The following is an 18,292-nucleotide window of genomic DNA, read 5'->3' on the forward strand; positions in this document are numbered from 1 at the left end:
ACCGTTGTAACAACAGTTAAGTTTTTTTCGTGTTGCTATTTGCGTTGCTTTTGTATCCACAGTTTTTGTGCAGCAGCTTTGTTTTCGCCACTCGATTGCTTGGCACTTGCCATTTAAAAAGGTTCGTGCATGCACAACTGTATATATGTATGCACGTATATATAAATATATATGTGTGTATGTGGTACGTTGAATTTTACTTTATTTATAACCTTTTCACTTTCACATTTTCAACGAGCGTGATTGGTTTCCGCCAATCGATTGCTTCAAAGATACGTTGGTTACACAGTAGAAAAATGCGCTTTAGGTCACACGAACTTTGTGATAAATTTATTTGTATTGGTGTACCCTCATTAGCAATATATAATAATTTCGTCTCAATCACGTCTAGTTTTGTGGCAGTTACATATTTTTTTCAGTCCTTTTATAAGTGTCTCATCCTACATTGTGCCGAACTGCCTTTGGCAAAGCTTCCAAAGAGAATTGTATATCTGATAGAGAAATTCCCCGAACTCAATGAGGCAAAAATTAAGAAGAAAACTGAATGACCAATGAAAAACTCGGCTGGATATTTTTTTGAACGTTCCCTAAAATTTTCGAGAAACCATAAATCGAAGAATTATTATTACAAAGATTCCATAAATGAACCTATAATGCCATATAAAGTTTTGGGGTGTAAAATAAAGGCTCATGAATCTATTAATGTGGAAAGTGATCACATCAGCTCAATTATGCCTAGCAAATTCCTGAAGTTCGTTAGAATGCTGGGCGTTTGTGAATATACCTATCTGAAAGAGGAGTAAGCACAATTGACCTTAAGTCGCAGTGAAAACCTCAAATAATTGCTAACCTCTTCACTTGGTGCTTAATATTTACTCAAATATAAATGAATATATGCTGGGTCTCTTTGGATTTCTTTCCGGTAAATTTGTTCCTGTGATTGACGAAGAAGGCCAGAGATTCCATTAGGATATTTACTAGAAGCGCTATCAAAGGAAATGGAACGCTGGACTTGCAGATTTTTGTGGGAGATTTAATAAAGACCTTCCAAAAGTCAATTAGCCACGAAAATCATAAATAGTTTTTTATATTGAGCAATAATTTGTCTAAACGTAGCTGAGTTTTTTAAGTTTTAAGGAAATATAGGTTTTGGTGTTACAATTGTTCAATGGCAACACGCATATCTTAATTTGTTCCAACGACGCTGATGGAACCACAGTTTTTTTCAGATTCTCCAAATTTCTATGACGTATTCGACAGTGTAATCATAAATTGTAGTATAATGAAATCAAATCTGAACAGATAGCTATGAAAGCAGGAATATTGCTTTAAGAAAGTAGTCTGGTAACTTGGGTTCAAGAAATCGGAATTTTTTTTACTTAATTTGAAAGTATAATATCCTGAGAGTATACTGTGAAAATTTTGGACAGAAATTCGAAATATTTTGGAAGTTATAACGATAGAGCGCCTTGGAGTCCTCTCTCTCGGAATTGTTGAACTATAAATGCGTTTTTCTCAAAACATTATTTTTCTGAACGGCCCGGGTCCAAACTAATTTTCTACTGAACAGATGATAGTTTTCAAATTTTAACAGGCTGTTCTACACACTTATAGTTCTTATCGGTTTTTTTCACCCCTAACTTTTTATTTTACAATCTTTTCTTTGCTAAAATAAAAGAACTTTTTTTCAAATTCCGCCATTTTGTTATTCACCCTTGAAATTTAACTTCGGTAGTTCCGACCAGAATGACATGTCTATAGAATAATATAATCAAGATTATTTGATTTCAGATAACTTCAAGAATCAAAATCACCCGAGCCACTCACGTTCATTTTTTTTTAAGGTTCCAACTTCGAGTGACAATAATAATAATAACAAAGTGTTAAATTTTCTCAAATAAATTTATTTTATATTTTTAATATGTAAATAAAAACACTTTATATATTCAAGATAATTCATTTTAATTTTTGTATAAAAAGCCACCCTCCAAAGAAGGCATGAAAATAGGCATAAGTTACCAAACTACTACTTAAGCCACTGTAGGGTGGTTTTTGCCTTATGTGGAGGATCTTTCTGAAAGATTCTCCATAGCAGAGAGTACTGCTTAGCTACTTTATCGCGCCTTTAAAAATATTCTGCTAATATAATTTTGTCCTAGTTTAAACACTTTTTTAAAGAAGTAATTTGCTAACCGCGCTCTCCTTTGGCTCTTGGATGTTTTTGCGTAGATATTGTCACTTTGCTTATTAAAAATGACAATTTTTGTATGTAAAGATGATATTGTCATGACTGTTGTCCGGGTGCCACTGAAAAAAGAGTTTGTATTAAATCTGTGGAGCGCGTGGTCAAAATACCAGACCAGTTATTCAAGGGCAGGCTTTCATATTGAGATAGTTTCAAATAAGGATTAACACTAATCTAATCGGCAAGCATATCTCATTTTCTCTTGTTGTAATTTTCTTTGAAGAGTTTTTATAGCTGAACTTCTTCTCTTTCTTCATTCTTCGTCGTTTGGGAACAACGATCAATAGTGCGGTAAACAAACATATCCGAAATAACAAGTGAATTGCAAAGTCCTTGGCTAACCATAGTTAAACATAATTAGTTTTTTTTTATTCAACAAAGTTTCCTTCAGTGGCGATGCACTGATTATAGAGACTTTCAACTCTTTGACACCATTTTCATAGTGAAATTTGTTATTTTCTTTAAAATAGCTCAGTTTCGGCGATCACCTCTTCGTTCGACGCAACTTTTTTCCCAGCGAACATTCTTTTGAGATCTGAGAACAGGAACTAATCGCTGAGAGCCAGTTCTGAAGAATAGAGTGAATGCGGAAGCAATTCGATAAATATTCGTGGATTTTTTTCGTTTTCACTGACTTGTGAAACAGTACTTTCCTTTTCTTCAAATGCGGCCGTTTGTTGGTGACTTCATCTTTATCATCATCGTTATATGATAGTAGCTATAGACGGTCCTTCCTTTTTCGAGGTAGTCAATAAAAATTATTTATTGCGCAATCCAAAATGCATACGCCATAACCTTTTCGTCGCTTTGGAGCGAATTCATCGTGTGATGTTCAACCGGATGACTGTCGATTGGATTTCAAAGTAAAATGATGGAGCAATGTTTCAACCATTGCAACATATTGACGCTAAAACTTGGGTTTACAAGTATTACGCTTAAACATTTCCAAGCACTGCACCGATTCATCAACTCGTCGTTGTTTCTGGTTTTTGATACTTACTTTGCGCAGACCCAAATATTCGTGAATGCAATGATGTACACGTTCAATTGATATCCTTAAACTGTCTGCTATCTCCAACAACTTCACTGCACGGTCATCCAAAATTATTTTGTGGACTTTTTTGATGTTTTCGTTCACCATCTTCGGTGCTCATTTCACAACGTCTCAACGTCTCAGCATACGAATCTTTGATGGTTGATTTTCCTGGGAAACTGGCCGGAAACTCATCATCAAGCTAAATTTGTGCTTCAACTGAAAATTTTCCGTTTAAAAACAATATTTTATGAGGGCGAAATTCATTTGAATCCATTTTTTCACAATAAATTAATTCACTCAAAGATATAATTCAGAAACTAAAGATTCGACAGGGCTCGTTTTGAAAATTGGGGCTAACTGTTAAAGATAAAGCATATGGATTTGGTTCTAGTTTAGCTATTTACGGTCAGGCTGAGGACTTTTTTGATAAGCTTATACATTTAACTAACAATTTTTTTTTACATTTCTGTAAAGCAATCATCGCAAGACACATTCTTTACCTGGCCACTCACTTGATAATAAGCAAAAAAATAACTGAAATGAGTATTACATATGGTTAGACACTGCAAACAAATTGTAATAAAAAGTTAGTACATTTTCTTCTACAATTTTTCCTCGTTCTATTCTTTGTGAATTTTGTAACCAAATTTATGGTTAGTACCAATGTAGCCCCTATTGGTTGTCAATATCTCACAAACTTTTAATCAGCCAGTGTTTATTATAATAAGTTTAAAACTTATAAGCGAAAACTTTTCTTTTAAACTTTTCTTGTAGTATTACATCCTTATTTTTTTTTCAATTTTATAACACAATATAATTCAAAAACCCGTTTCAATCACTATCATTTTATGAGCTTCACAGATCATATATATGTACATATATATTTATGGCATTTTACCCTACTCAATTCACTTTTACGTCCATTTAGATACTAGTCTCTTGGTCTTTTCCTTCAACCTCTTGGGACAAATTGTTACAAATTTTTATTGCTTAAGTGTCCCTAAGGTCCTTTTGAATGGCCACCAGCACTCGTTCATCCAACTCGTTTGCTATTTGGCAATACTTCCAATCACCGTCACCCTTTAGCACTATTTTTATTTTGATAAGATATCAAATGTTTACCACTTTCGCACTTTCGAACAAATAAATTTTGCACCGGTTTTTGCTTTCTTTTATATTGAATAGTACATGTGTATGTGTTTGTGTGTGGTTTGGCATAGAGAACAAATTGCGCCAGAAGTATTGAATTCCAAACTAATGGTAACTATCACTGCAGCGTATTCTATAAAAACCAATCAATTATTTGGTGGCCATTTATTTCTTGTGTTGCAAAACTTTCATTTTACGCTGGCAATTTATGTTTAGCTCTGTTTTATTAGTTCGGGTTGGAATGTAGCAACACTACAGTTGCTAAATTCAATTTCGAATTATACCCAAACTTGCTTGATATCATGAGCAATTCTTGGGTATGCGCATGGAGGAGTTGGCACTTAAGTAAGTCCCTGCAAAAGTGGAAAATAGAATGGCACAGAATTTTGTCTTTCAAAAGTCTTGCAAAGCACATACTAAGTAATCTTTGACCAATCTTTAAGGGCCTCAACCTAGGGTAATTTTGAAAGTTTTTTGTCGCATTTCAATAGGTTATATCTTAAGATATAACATACTGAAATGTTTAATCGACACCTCAAATAGTTCTCGACTTACAACCTAAAGTGTAGCCGCTCAGTGCAATCAGGCTCATCAGTTTATTTTCCACTCCCGCCAGTTCGGTGGATGTCTGATGGCATGCGCTGAAAAATATTTAAGGCTGGACCTCCCAAACGCTGGACAGTCAAGAGATGCTTTGACCTCGTCTTTTTCCAAACAGCTTCTGCAAATGGCCTCTGGTGAGATTTTCAGCCTTACAACATGGACAACAGTAGCGCTTTGACTTTGGTTTAGCCTTACTGAGGACGAAGAGATCACTAGATCTCTTGGGATCGATCTTGAGCAAAAAGGATTTTGCGACAGCGCATGTACCGATTGGGCCGCTGCGAAACCATGCTATCTAGTATTAAAACACAAGAGGATACGAGAGCACCAACCTGCCACCATGCTACTACTACCGGTTCAATGGTGCCTTTCCCTGCTAGCTCATCAGCCTTACAGTTTTCTGCGATTCCGCTGTGACTTGACACCTATATCAGTCATATCACAAAGACACTCGATGTTATTGATAGCGTGGTAAGGCAGTCTTTCACTAGCTCTGAATACACTGTTAATGTGTTCAAGGCTAGTATGGCAGCACTGATATCTGAGTTGCGGATCACTTCTCAGAAGGAGACTGCACTCCGGATCAGAAAAACGACTGCTACCTTAATGGCTGCAACCGCGACTTGGAAAACACTGCAATAGTCAGGAAGTCTGAAGCTAGAGTTGATAGGAAAGCTCCCTTCCAATCTTCCCTTCAAGATTTGACGCCTCCGTAAAGAAGTTCATTGTGCCTCTCTTCCAACGGCTGAGAAGAAAGCGACAGAGATCAGTTTGGCAACTCCATGAACGAAGAGATTTGGCATGTAGTCAAAGTATGTAAGGATTTCCGAGTCTTTAAACAAGTGTTCATATAGTAAACTCTGTCTGAGGGCTGAGTAGGCATTCTCCGGAATGGTCTTGAGACCCGAGGTGCATGCAGCTTGTCGTGTCAAAATACTTTCCTTTCATATTCCTTTTCAGGCGAGGAAACAAGAAAAGTCGGCAGTAGGGCTGCGGAACCATTGGGATGCCGCCCTTGATTAAGCAGCTGTTCGCAAGAAAGGCGGTGTGAGCCGGGGCGTTGTCGTGATGCAACTTCCAATCGGCTGCGATGTTTTGCCGAACCCGTTTAACTCTTCGTTTGAGTCTCTTGAGGACTTCTACGTAAAACTTGGGGTTGACGTTTTTTCCAAAATACTTAGTCGACGGTCTGAGTGCAAAATTTAGCGTACACGAGACACATTGTCCGCATTTATCAAAGTCAAAGGTTTCCCAGCTCAGTCTTCATCAGCAACCTCTTCCCGGCCCTCCAAAAAGGCCTGGTGCCACCGAAACACATCACTTATATATTACATATATTTGATAAAATATTATTATAACAGCATATTTTTAGGCTTAAACTTAAAACAAAATAAAGCATAAAACTTTTTTCAAATTCTCAAACATTTAAAGAAATGCAAAAAAAATTATACCGTGCATGCAAAAAATTTCGCTAAAAATTTTCATATTCAAATTTTTGTGTGCTGAATGAATGTGCAACAAAAATTGCTCTCGCCAAAATCAAAGCATAAAATATCAAAACTGCGGGCTGCCAAAAAAATTCAAAGCAAAACGAATGCCAAAAAGTGCCAACAAAAAAGCGCAACAGCAATCAAAGTGCGCCAAAACCCAATCGACAACCATAGTGGCAGATTGCTAACGGCTGGCGGTCGGTGTTCAAGCGCAACTAAGCGCCGCCGCGGTTCATTGGCTGCCGCAGTGCACAGGAAGTGCCGCTACGCTGCAATAGTCAAAGCTGTCATCACTAAGCGACGAAGAATTGCCAGCGAAGTGCAATCTAATCCGGCAAGCAGAGCAACAAAAAAGTGTGCAAAATAAAAACAAAACACAAAAGAATTGTACCCCGAATACTCAACCATGAATAAGCGTGGAAATTGGAATGCAAACAAATATATACATACATACATACATATGTATATAGCTTTATGGCAACATGTTGCCATTGTTTTTCGTTTGCTCAGAGTATAGCGTGTGAATCCGTAACACCAGTGCCATACGCCGATTAATGCGTCTACACGACGACATTTCAGCCGGCAGCTGGAAATCTAATCACCAGATATGGGCAATGAAAAGGCAAAAAATGGTGAAAAATTGAAAAAATGTGTTGCAGAAATGTTATTGCTCGTTTTTAAGTGAAAATAGCTTCCCAATGTCAATATGTACTAGGTACTAATTTCTCGCGAAAAAAGAAATAAATATGTACTAGGCAAATGTCCTGCGCAACAAAGAAATAAACGGAACCAAATTTTTACTACTAAAAAAAATTCAATTTTTAGAAATTTTGGGTGGGCAATAAATTTTCATGAACATATTTCAATAACCCAATAAACACTATAAATACACATGTCCAACATATTAAAGACAAAAGCAAGGATCACTTCGGGGTAGTATAATGAATGTAGTATAGTTGAGGATCTATACTACCTCAACATAGATATAGGGTGTTGTTCTCCACCTGCTCTCTTCAACGAAGTGGATGTCTAACGCTTCCTCTGCTTCCACCGGCGGGTACTATATCGATGCCTTCAGAACTGGAGTGTTTTCATCCATACGGCCGAGTTCATGTCGTGCCCGCGTTACCGCTGTCTCTTAATTTACTGAACTATTTCAATGTTATCGTATAAGTCGTATATCGACTGCGCTACTCGCCATTGCCAATGCGCAAAGGACCATAAATCTACCGCAAAACCTTTCTCTCGAATGTCTCCGCACCATGTAAATGTTTCCAGAAGGAAACATGCAATAAGGAAATATCGAAGATCCTGTCTGCTATCCCGTCTGTTCGTCTGACAGTATATTGTTTTTTAGCTCTACATTTCCGGACATATTGTTCAAATCGGTTTAATGTATATTTTGTTCATTGGGTTACATGAATGAAAACAATTAACAAACGCTTGTATGTAAAGCAAAAGGTATCATCTATCTATAGATATCAATGCCTATAAATCTAAAGTGAGTATTTCGGCGAACGAATAATTGAACTTAAATGGTACAAAAGGCTTACTGCGGTACGCAAAATTTACAGAGCAATATTTGTATTACAAGTGCATGAAACCAACGCACACATATGAAATAAATTTCTGCAAAAAAATATGATATTTCTTTTTTGGACAAGGAAATCAAAGAACTGGAGTTGACGAAACATGTCGTTTTAACATACAAAAACAAAGAAATTTTTTTAAAATATAAAAACTTTGAATCATTAAAAACATTTTCCTTCTGAAATATTATATATTTTTCTTTATAAATCTATGTCAGAGTACTTTTTCTGTATCTTCTCAAAAGAAAAGTTGATTTTCGTAAATGCATTTTGCAAGATGTCATTTAATTCATTCAAAATTCGAGATAACTCTTTCCTTGATTAAATCAAATGATAAGGAGCATTAAGAAAATTCAGAGAAATTTGAGACCAGCAAAGTTCAAAATCTGGGAAAATATCATACGAGCTCAAGTCACACAGGTCAAAGCAAAGCTCTGTCTTTATTCGAATACAATATATGTAAATAAGTCAAGGTTGGATGAAAAGCTTAAAACAAAGAGTTGCGAAGAGAAGCGTAAAGAGGCAAGCACAGAAATTGAAAATAAATAGTGGAAAATGCATGTGTCTATCTAGCAATCCTTTATTATTAGAATATTGACAAATTATGTACACATACATACGTATGCCAGCTTGCATTGACAGTTGGATGCTTCCGACATCTTAATGCTAAGCCAGCTAACAGCCAATACTTCCTCATCATCTGAGCAGGCATACGCTTCTGAAGGCAGTCCCTTCAGGAAAAAGTTAACGTCGACTACTAACGAAGCTATAATAACTATCACAGTTATTTCTGCCTTAGGAAAAAATCAGTGCCAAATTTAATGAAGGTGACTATTTTTGCCCAGCGAGTACCCTTTTGAGCTGTGAGAACAGAAAATAGTCTCTGAGGCTAGATCAGTCCACTCGGAGTACTGTCAATTGGTTAAGTTAGATTAATCAATAACCTACGCATAGAACAGTTTTGGTATTTTGCGATAGCAGATGGATTTCAATTACTAGGTCCCAAAGGAGTAGTTATCTTTGGATGCCTACACTTGACATGAATTTTAACAGACCCTGTGACCTCACTATCGATACCTCCTTCAGAGTATCGTATCGTAGGGACCTCAGATGCTTACAGCGTAGTCTTGCCGATGCGGAACAAATGCCCAAGAGATGTTCCATTGTTTCTCTGGTACACTGCTCTAGACATTTACTGCATTCTTTGCGTTCTAATAGCCCAATCCTGTGGGCATGTTTCGCCACCAGACAATAAGTATTCCAATCACGTTCCTACAGTCTGATAGTGATGTTAACCACTTTTTTGGCTGTTAGCGTACACAATTTTTTGCAATCTCGTCTATTATTTCTTTGCCCTCGGTGCCTTTGTGACCTGAACCCAGTAGAAGTGAAGCTGCTTACTTCTGGCAACACTTTCCTCTACCGCCCTGCTTTCCAAGACACTTCTGATCGAAATGCGATTGGAACTCGGAGTGACATTAACTCGTGTTTTTGTCAAAAATGAGCCCACTGTGCGCAGGGTTTTCTCATAACCAAATATTCGTGTATGATATGATATCTTGAGTGCCTGCTATCTCGAACAACTACATTTTACAGTCATCGAAAATTCCACTGCATCGCCTTTGGTGCTCATTTCACCACTTCTAAACTGACCATACCAATGCTTAGCATAAAAATCCTTGGTGATTGGCAACTCGTTATCATTTCCTATCACTATCCCTCACTCAAAATGATATAATTCAAAAATAAAAGACCGGGAACTTTTATCCTGAACATTTATGGCCCTTACTGTATATTTTATTGCGCCTGCGGCCTTATGTTCTGGGTATTACAAACTTTATAGTAAACTTTACATACCCCGTACTGTTCAGGGTATAAAAAGGAAACTCCCTACATACCTTTCACTTACGCAATCGAAGCGAGTTAGCAAGCTCTCAGCATATATACTCTTTCCTTATCCAATTGAAATTTATAATTCCACTTATTTATGTGCCACACATAACTTTATGCGTATCTTGCTGGTTTGTCTGATTCTCAAAGCGCCGGCTGCAATTGCCCGACTGCAAATGCATTTCCTGTACTTTTTCCTTCCCCTTTGCGGTGTGAGTGATATTGACAGGCACAATTGTAACTGACATCTTTTGCTGGTGGGTTCATAGCGTCGAGTGTGTCAAGAAAAAAGAGAGCAGTCACCCGCCACCCGAGCGAGAGTACTTAAGTGCTGACACCTCAAGTGGCATAATCGTTTGTCATATTGTCATAGTGGAAAGTGTGGCGCTGCTGTTGAATGCAAATCGTGTGCACAAACATTGAAACTAAATATGGAAAATATGCTTGAAATAAATGCAAAATATATTTATGTTGCTTGTGCGTTTTCTTCTTACAATAGTTTTGGGTACCAGGAATCGAAAGGAACATGCGTTTATTGTCTTTCTAAAGAAATATAAACCAAGCATCCCCAAGTTGTTTACCAAATGGTTTTTAGACATTTTGAAGATTAATTTTCAAAGTTTGAGATTAACTGAATCAGAAAGTATATTGGGTAGAATGCTTTTAATCTACCTTGCCAACTAAGAATCTTTAAACAAAGGAACCGCCAACAACTGCTAATTTCTTCGAAAGGGCGATCCATTGCGAGGTATTAGATAGTCGTTTATCATGGCGCGATAACGGTCGCCATTGATGGTTACGTTCTCACCGGCGTAATTTTTAAAGAAATATGGACCGATGATTTTCCGGCGCATAACCATAACAAACCGTTGTTTTTTCGAATTAAATGGCAGCTCTTCAATCTCTTCAGCTTACCCTTCGTCCCAAATGCGGAAATTTTGCTTGTTTGCATACACATTGAGCCGTAATTTGGTCTTATCGCTGAACAAAAAATAGGCTCTATAACGTCGGATGCTTTTGAAACTCGGAAGAAGCCCGTAGTGCAAAGCGATGTCGCTTAGTAAGGTCTTGCACAAGCCGTATTTGTGCGCTGTCACTGCGAACGGCGCCGAATCGACTCTGCAAGGTCTTTGTATACACTTTCAGCTACAGCTGCTATATTTTCTTCTTTGCGTGTTGAACGTGATCTATTATGTCGAATGTTATCCAATAATGAATGCTGTGTCCTCAGATGGTTGATGGTGTTGCGAATATTACAGAAAATGAGTTTTCGTAAAAAAGTTAAACGATTAGTAAAAGTTGTTCAGGCGTAAGTCTTTCAACGATAAGATGACAAACAAAACTGAAATAAATTACATGACTCTTTGACACGGCTCACGCTTAATCTGTCAAAAGAATGCTTTTGAAAAAAGTAACTCTACTTGGCTCACCACTTATTTCAGTGGGCGCCTATGGGTATCTGTGGACAATTTCGTTTCTCGCATATAAAAGTGCGCTCACTATTGTGATAAGAACTCTTTTCTGAAAGTCCTAATTATTGATATTTTGAACCATTACATTTGGGTAAAACATAACTCTTCCAGGTTTCGCTTGTTTTTCAGGTGGCCTGTCCAAGTACTGTTCTTGGCAATCGTAGCCTCAGATAATCTGAAATAACTATTGAAAAAAATATTAATGCTAATGCTCCATTTGTCGAGCCCCTACTGCAGGGCGAATACAGTTTCCGGAAAGAGACACGTCATGAGTTAAAGTCGAATCTGATCAGGGACGAGTACGCTGCTTTGAATATACTAGCGCATGTGGATCTCACATATATTTTAGAAGTTTATTTTGCATAATAGGGCTAAATACCAGACCTGGTCAAATGCTTGACGGACATTATGCCAAACTGTACAGTAGTATTTAAAAATTCCAATGGCATCAATTTTGAAGTGTTCTATTTCGTGGAATTGCCCAATTGCGAAATGAAGCCGCGGGCTAGAGGTAGAATTTGCCCACGGTCGTAAGAGGTAACCAAAATCCAACATGCACTATGTCTGTTATTTGGCTTACCTCGAAACTTCAGCATTGTCTTGTCTGAAATAATGCTGTAATACTCAGCTTCAGCTGATATTATTCACTTTGAATGAGATTCATTCTAATGAAGAGGCATTTGAAGTTCAGGCGACAAATGTCATTAGTCATTTAGTTAAATGGTTGCTCAACTGGTAGTAGCAAAAGTTACAAGGTCTAACCGGTGACTTAAATCTGGTACCACGGAGAGCAATATCGAGCGAAAACGGTCGTGGTCGAAGACCGCTGAATCGTCCCAAACAGTAGACAAGCCGGAATTGACGGCCAGGAAGATTTTACTGTGTTTTTGGTGGGATTGGAAGAGAATCATCCACTATGAGCTGATCTGACATGGCCAGACGCTTAATTCTACCATCTACTGCGAACAATTGGACCGCTTGAGGCAAGCGATCGATCAGAAGCGTCCAGAATTGGTCAACGAGAAGGGTGTAATGTTCCACCAGGACAATGTCAGACTACACACTTCGTTGATGACTCGTAAGAAGCTACGGGAGCTTGGATGGGAGGTTTTATTGCATCCACCATATAGCCCGGACATAGCGCCAAGCGATTACTACCTGTTCCTGTCAAAGGCGAACGCCCTTGTTGATGTACACTTGAACTCAAAAGAGGCTTGTGAAAAGTGGCTGTCCAAGTTCTTCGCAAATATGGAGGAGGGCTTCTAAGGGGGGTTGAACTAAATCCGATCACTATAACACTTTTTATAAAGCATTGAATAAAGAGCAACAAAGCGCAAGGGTGATATTTGACAACCTAATATTTCACTTAGTTCTTGAGCAATGCAATGAGATTCTGTTCACCGTGGAAGTTTTAAATTAGAATAATAAACAGTTTTTTTTATTTTTCTGAGTTTCATTCATTTAAAGCTTTCTTCTAAAAATTTAAATTATCGAATATAGTATCATCTCTCTCTTATGTACTTACATTGATTATGCTCTCTCCCTGTGCCGTGGTCTTGTGAATTCCATAAGCTCGATGTGGCACCAATATAAACATTGTTCAAGGATGATGACGATGAAATATCTGCAACATTTGATTTTGTGCGGTGAATTTTTTTACTGAATCGTTGATCTATTTTGTCGACGAGAGCACACATTAGAGTTGTTGTTGTCATTTTAAAAGAAATTAGATAGATATATGTATATAATAAAATGGCTGTGTGCATCGATATATTGGTATATATGATAACTAGTGTCTTCTGTGTAAACCTCATTTATTCTCTACTAACGAACACCCCAAGAAAAACGATAAAACAGGAAGTATTGGTATGAAATAATGACAGAAATAGGACAAGTGGATGTATTAAGTTGTTGAGGGATTTGCTCAGGTAAGTTAAGGGCAGCCAAAGTGAAATAATGAATGTTAGGGGAAGCGTAAGGACTTATGATGCTATAGACCTAACTAAATCTGTTATTGTTCTATATATTGCTTGCTGTGAGGAGGAGAACATGCGAGGAGCACCAAAATTAACTTAAATATACAAAAAAATGTTTGTTTGAATACTGTTTGAGTACAAATTTGAATAAATTTATATTTTTTCAGTTTTTTGTATTTTTACACACCTTTGTTGTTGTGTTTCGTAACCACCACTGGCACGGTATTTAGAGCCACCGTAGGTGCTAATGTGGTGACTGTCGTTGTTTGCGGAATATCTGCAACGAATAAAGAGAAAATATAGAACAAAGACAAGGAGAGTGAAAGAGAGTAGAGTGTAGTATAGTAAATGACTTGAGTTGGAAGCTGCATAGTTTTATTTAAAGTATTTAAGAGAGTGAAAGAATTTAATCAGTCTTACATATGTATAACAAGATTTTATGATATTCTGTTAAATTCGTAGAAATATTTTTAACTTAAATTGTAATAGTTTTTAGTAAAAATATAAAAAATGGGAAATATAAAAATTTTTGCATTAAATAAGTAGAACATAACAGAGAAATTATTTGTATTAAACCAAAGTTAAAGTTTCGCATTCCTCCTCACAACAATAAAACTGAGCCAATTGGGAAACACATGCTACTTCGATATAACGAAAAAATACTAGGGAAAATACCACAGAAAGGTTTGTTGGAAAATAATTCATTAATATTATTTTTTTGTTAGTAGGAACTTTGAGTTTTGATATATTAGGCCAAGGCCAAAATATCCATTATCCTTGCATCCAATATCCTTGTAGTAATTTATTTCAAGAGCACGGTTAAAATGACTAAATTTATATCAAATAAGTGCCGCTTAGTTCGATAAGTTGTGCTACATTTTAGCCGAGTTCATAATACCAATTTAGTAGAAACCGTCGTTCATATTGGCAAAAAAACTGGGACCGTCGGTCTTGAAAAGCTTCTCTTGTGGCGGTTATTAATTCCATCAGCAGAGTTATTTGCCACAGACAGCCATCTCCAGATGTTACACTTTTAGCGACGTTCAGCAGACCGAAGAAGTGTTCCCTTTATATCTTCAGTATGCTCTGAATATCAGCTGTTAAGTCCCCACTTTGGGTTCTACAAGAATATTTTTTAGAGGATGGAGTCATGTGTAGAAGTTCACGCAAGTGAGGAAAGTTCTCTGATCGCCGTTCACTTGGGAGTGCCAGAAACGATTCTATTGCATATGACTCAAGCAGCTCACGACTTCCGGTCCTAGACCAAGTATCCTCTGGGTAGCCAAAGAACCTCCGTTGGAAGGCGAGCTAAAGTGAGAAGGCGGAATATCCCCTCCACAGGATTGTGCGCTGGGTTTGGAACCCGACGAAAAAAACGCACCCAATGAAAAAAACAACCCCCTTTTGATGTCTAGAAGAGTATGCTCCTTCCATTAGTCATAGCATCTTTTCGTAGAATTTTCTAGCTTTTCTCCCGTCGGGCAGCTTGCCAAGCTCTTCATACTCATGCATTTCGGGCTCTCTCTGTTTTTGTCTGCAAATTCGTTTCTTTGCTCTCTTTAACTCTTGGATCTATCCCACCCCGAACGTGTTGTGGTCAGCCACAACAAAGCCACCAACCCAATAGATCATGTTGTCATCAAACGGAAGACACGTCTCTAGTGTTCTAGACGTGCGTTCGATGCGAGGTTCTAACATCGACTCTTGTTGCAGGCAAGATACGCACCCGCCTCTGTGCAGCAAAAAACGCACGTCAACAAACACAAGGAAAGTTCGACATTAAGAAATTGCAATCACAACAGACATTCGCCGAACGATTTTCTACTCGACACACACCACCACACACCACCTATTCGTCAATTTCAAAGCTGCTTTCGACAGCACGAAAAGGAGCTGCCTTTATGCCGCGATGTCTGAATTTGGTATCTCCGCTAAACTAATACGGCTGTGTAAACTGACATTGAGCATCACTTAAAGCTCCATGAAGATCGGGAAGAACGTATCCGAGCCGTTCGATACCAAACAATTTTTCAGACAAGGCGACACTATAATATTGATATCATCAACCTCAACAACAGCGCCGTTTGTTCTGCTTTCTCCAGACTGGATAAGGAAGCAAAGCAAATGGGTCTGGTGGTGAACGAGGGCAAGACGAAATATCTCCTGTCATCAAACAAACAGTCGTCGCACTCGCGACTTGGCTCCCACATCACTGTTGCCAGTCATAACATAATTAGATCTTGGATAATTAGTCTATCTTGGAACCAGTCTCAACACCACTAGAAATGGCAGCCTGGAAATCAAGCGCAGAATAACTCTTGCCAACAAATGCTACTTTGGACTGAGTAGGCAATTGAAAAGTAAAGTCCCCTCTCAACGAACAAAAACCGAACTCTATAAGTCAATCATTATTACCGTCCTGCTATATGGTGCAGAGGCATAGACGATGACAAAATCTGATAAGTCGACGTTACGAGTTTTCGAGGGAAAAGTTCTGTGAAGAATCTGTGGTCCTTTGTGCATTGGCCATGGCGAATATCGCATTCGATGGAACGATCAGCTGTATAAGATGTACGACGACATTGACATAGCTCAGCGAATTAAAAGACAGCGGCCCGAGTTGGATGATATGAACTTTGACAATATGTGGTTCTAACAGGACGGTGCCACAAGACACACAGCGAATGTCACAATATATTTATTGAAAACCAAGATTGGTGAACGTGTTATCTCATGCGATTTGACGCTGTTAGATTATTTTCTGTGGAACTACGTCAAGCCTATGGTCTATGCTAATAAGCCAGCGACGATTGATGAACACTGAATGAATATCGAACGTGAAATTGCAACAGTATCGGCTAATTTATGCTTGAAACCCGTCGAAAATTGAGGTCAGAGTCTGCACTTCTTCCAGCGTTACCGTGGTGACCAGACAAAAGAAATTTAGCTCCATACATAATGGCATCGAACGTATTTTCACAAAAATAAATAATTTCATTGATATCCCAAACCGTTTTTGTTTTATTGCCTATAATACATCTACAACAAAGTTTTAGAAGTTTTCTTTTCCTCTGAAATTAAGTGGTATTTAATCTCATCTTACTGTACATATTATTTTAAATACAATTTAGCTAACTGATTAACCAACAAACGCTCATAAAATCTTGCATGCAAAACTATTTTAATTAGTAGTCCTTCTTAACTCTATGTTGGTTAATTAAGTAAAAATAATGAGTTATCCTTATATGGTTTCTAACATTATGCATCAGTAAATATTTATGTTGTAATCTGGCATATAAATCAATTCAATTATTTGCGAACCGAAATCTTTAGACTTAATTTCTAACACCCACATTAATAATTAACACCTGCTTCAAAGCTGGCCGACCACGCAGCAACTTGACTATTGACCTAAGTGCTTAAGGCTCCTGGCCAACATACGAGTATCTTTAACATGGTACTTAAACACCTACACAAATGCTTTGTTGCTTATGGTTAGATTTGAGTGTGGTTGTATAGTACATATGTACTATATTGTATCCTTGTTCAACTCCATTACAATTAGTGCCACATTAATTATGCAATACGCTTCGGTTGTCAGCTTAGATACAGTCAAGTAGGCATAGGAATGAAGGAGCCAAGGAATTCACCAAAAATTACAACTTTGTATGTATCTAAGTACGAAAATGCAGTTTGTAATTCTGCTAAACCAACAGAAGCCTATTGCATTTGGATGTATACAAGTAAGTAAATACTTAAATAATATAATTGTTTATAAGTTTAGCTTACGAGCCAGTACATCCCTAGAATCAACGACTATATTTTATTTTTGCATATATACTACATTTACATGTGTTTGGTTAAGCTATCTACATTGAAAACATCTTTGTAACGAGTGCGCTAGATAAAATTTTAAATTTTAAGAGTCAATAAAAAAAACGGCTTGATATTTTTCAAAGGTCTAACATTTGTTTAAAAGGTTGTTTTATGAAATTTATTTGTGGAAAACAATTTCGACAAATGACCACCACGGCTGAGTTTACAGTAGCTTATCCGGTCCACCCAATTTTGGAGTATTTTCTCGATGGTTTCAGGCCTTATGGCAGCTACAGCAGCTTGAATCTCGTACTTTAGATCTTGAATTGTTTCTGGATGGTTGGCGTAACATTTATCTTTAACACCACAGAAAATAGTCCAACGGAGTCAGTCCAGTCATCCTTCCTTTTCGCTATTTAGCACCAATTGAAGATTCCAATTGCAGCCAGGTCCTTCCCCATCTAGTCATTACATCTTACGCAGAGCCTTTCTCTCGAAAACTCATAGCGCCGACTCATCAAATGTTGTCATTGTCCATGCCTCTGCACCATACGCCAGGGCGGGGATGATGAATGACTTATAGAATTTTGTGTTTTGTCTTCCCCATTGCCTACTCAGTCCGAAGTAACACCTGTCGGCAAGAGTTAGATGCGCTGGACTTCGAAGCTGAAGTTGTTGTTCCATACTGGTTCCAAGATAGACAAAATTATTTACGATTTCGAAGTTATGACTGTTAACAGTGACGTGGAAGCCAAGTCGCGAATGCAACGACTGTTTGTCTGATGACAAGAGTTATTTTCACTAACAAACCCATTTGATTCACTTCTTTGTACTCTCTGTAGGGATCTTTTTCATGGTCGGGCAATGGATCATCTTTTACATCATCATCGATTGGGGAGTCGGGTTCACGGGATCACCTTTGGGGGTTCTACAAGAGTATGCTGCGGCCAGGAAACTTTCTGCTAGTCGACGAAGAATTTTCGGGCATTACCCCTGTCGCCCAGCTCGTTAAACTCTGTGTACTCA

General features: G+C 37.8%; 1 protein-coding gene across 2 annotated transcripts in view; it reads right to left on the reverse strand.

Annotated features, from left to right (window-relative positions):
- LOC105224079 (cell adhesion molecule 2) overlaps positions 1 to 18,292 on the reverse strand; it is a 79,870-nt gene that overhangs the window by 14,795 nt on the left and 46,783 nt on the right. The window contains exons 9-10 of one of the 2 annotated variants that reach the window (XM_049457758.1): positions 13,638 to 13,727; positions 13,000 to 13,146 (exon numbers count right to left, since the gene is read on the reverse strand). In XM_049457758.1, the coding sequence (XP_049313715.1) occupies positions 13,000 to 13,146; positions 13,638 to 13,727 (237 nt within the window). The remainder of the gene's footprint in view (positions 1 to 12,999; positions 13,147 to 13,637; positions 13,728 to 18,292) is intronic. The other variant, XM_049457763.1, reaches the window with a different exon arrangement.

The sequence above is a fragment of the Bactrocera dorsalis genome, chromosome 1, assembly GCF_023373825.1.
Source record: "Bactrocera dorsalis isolate Fly_Bdor chromosome 1, ASM2337382v1, whole genome shotgun sequence".
Taxonomy (NCBI): domain Eukaryota; kingdom Metazoa; phylum Arthropoda; class Insecta; order Diptera; family Tephritidae; genus Bactrocera; species Bactrocera dorsalis.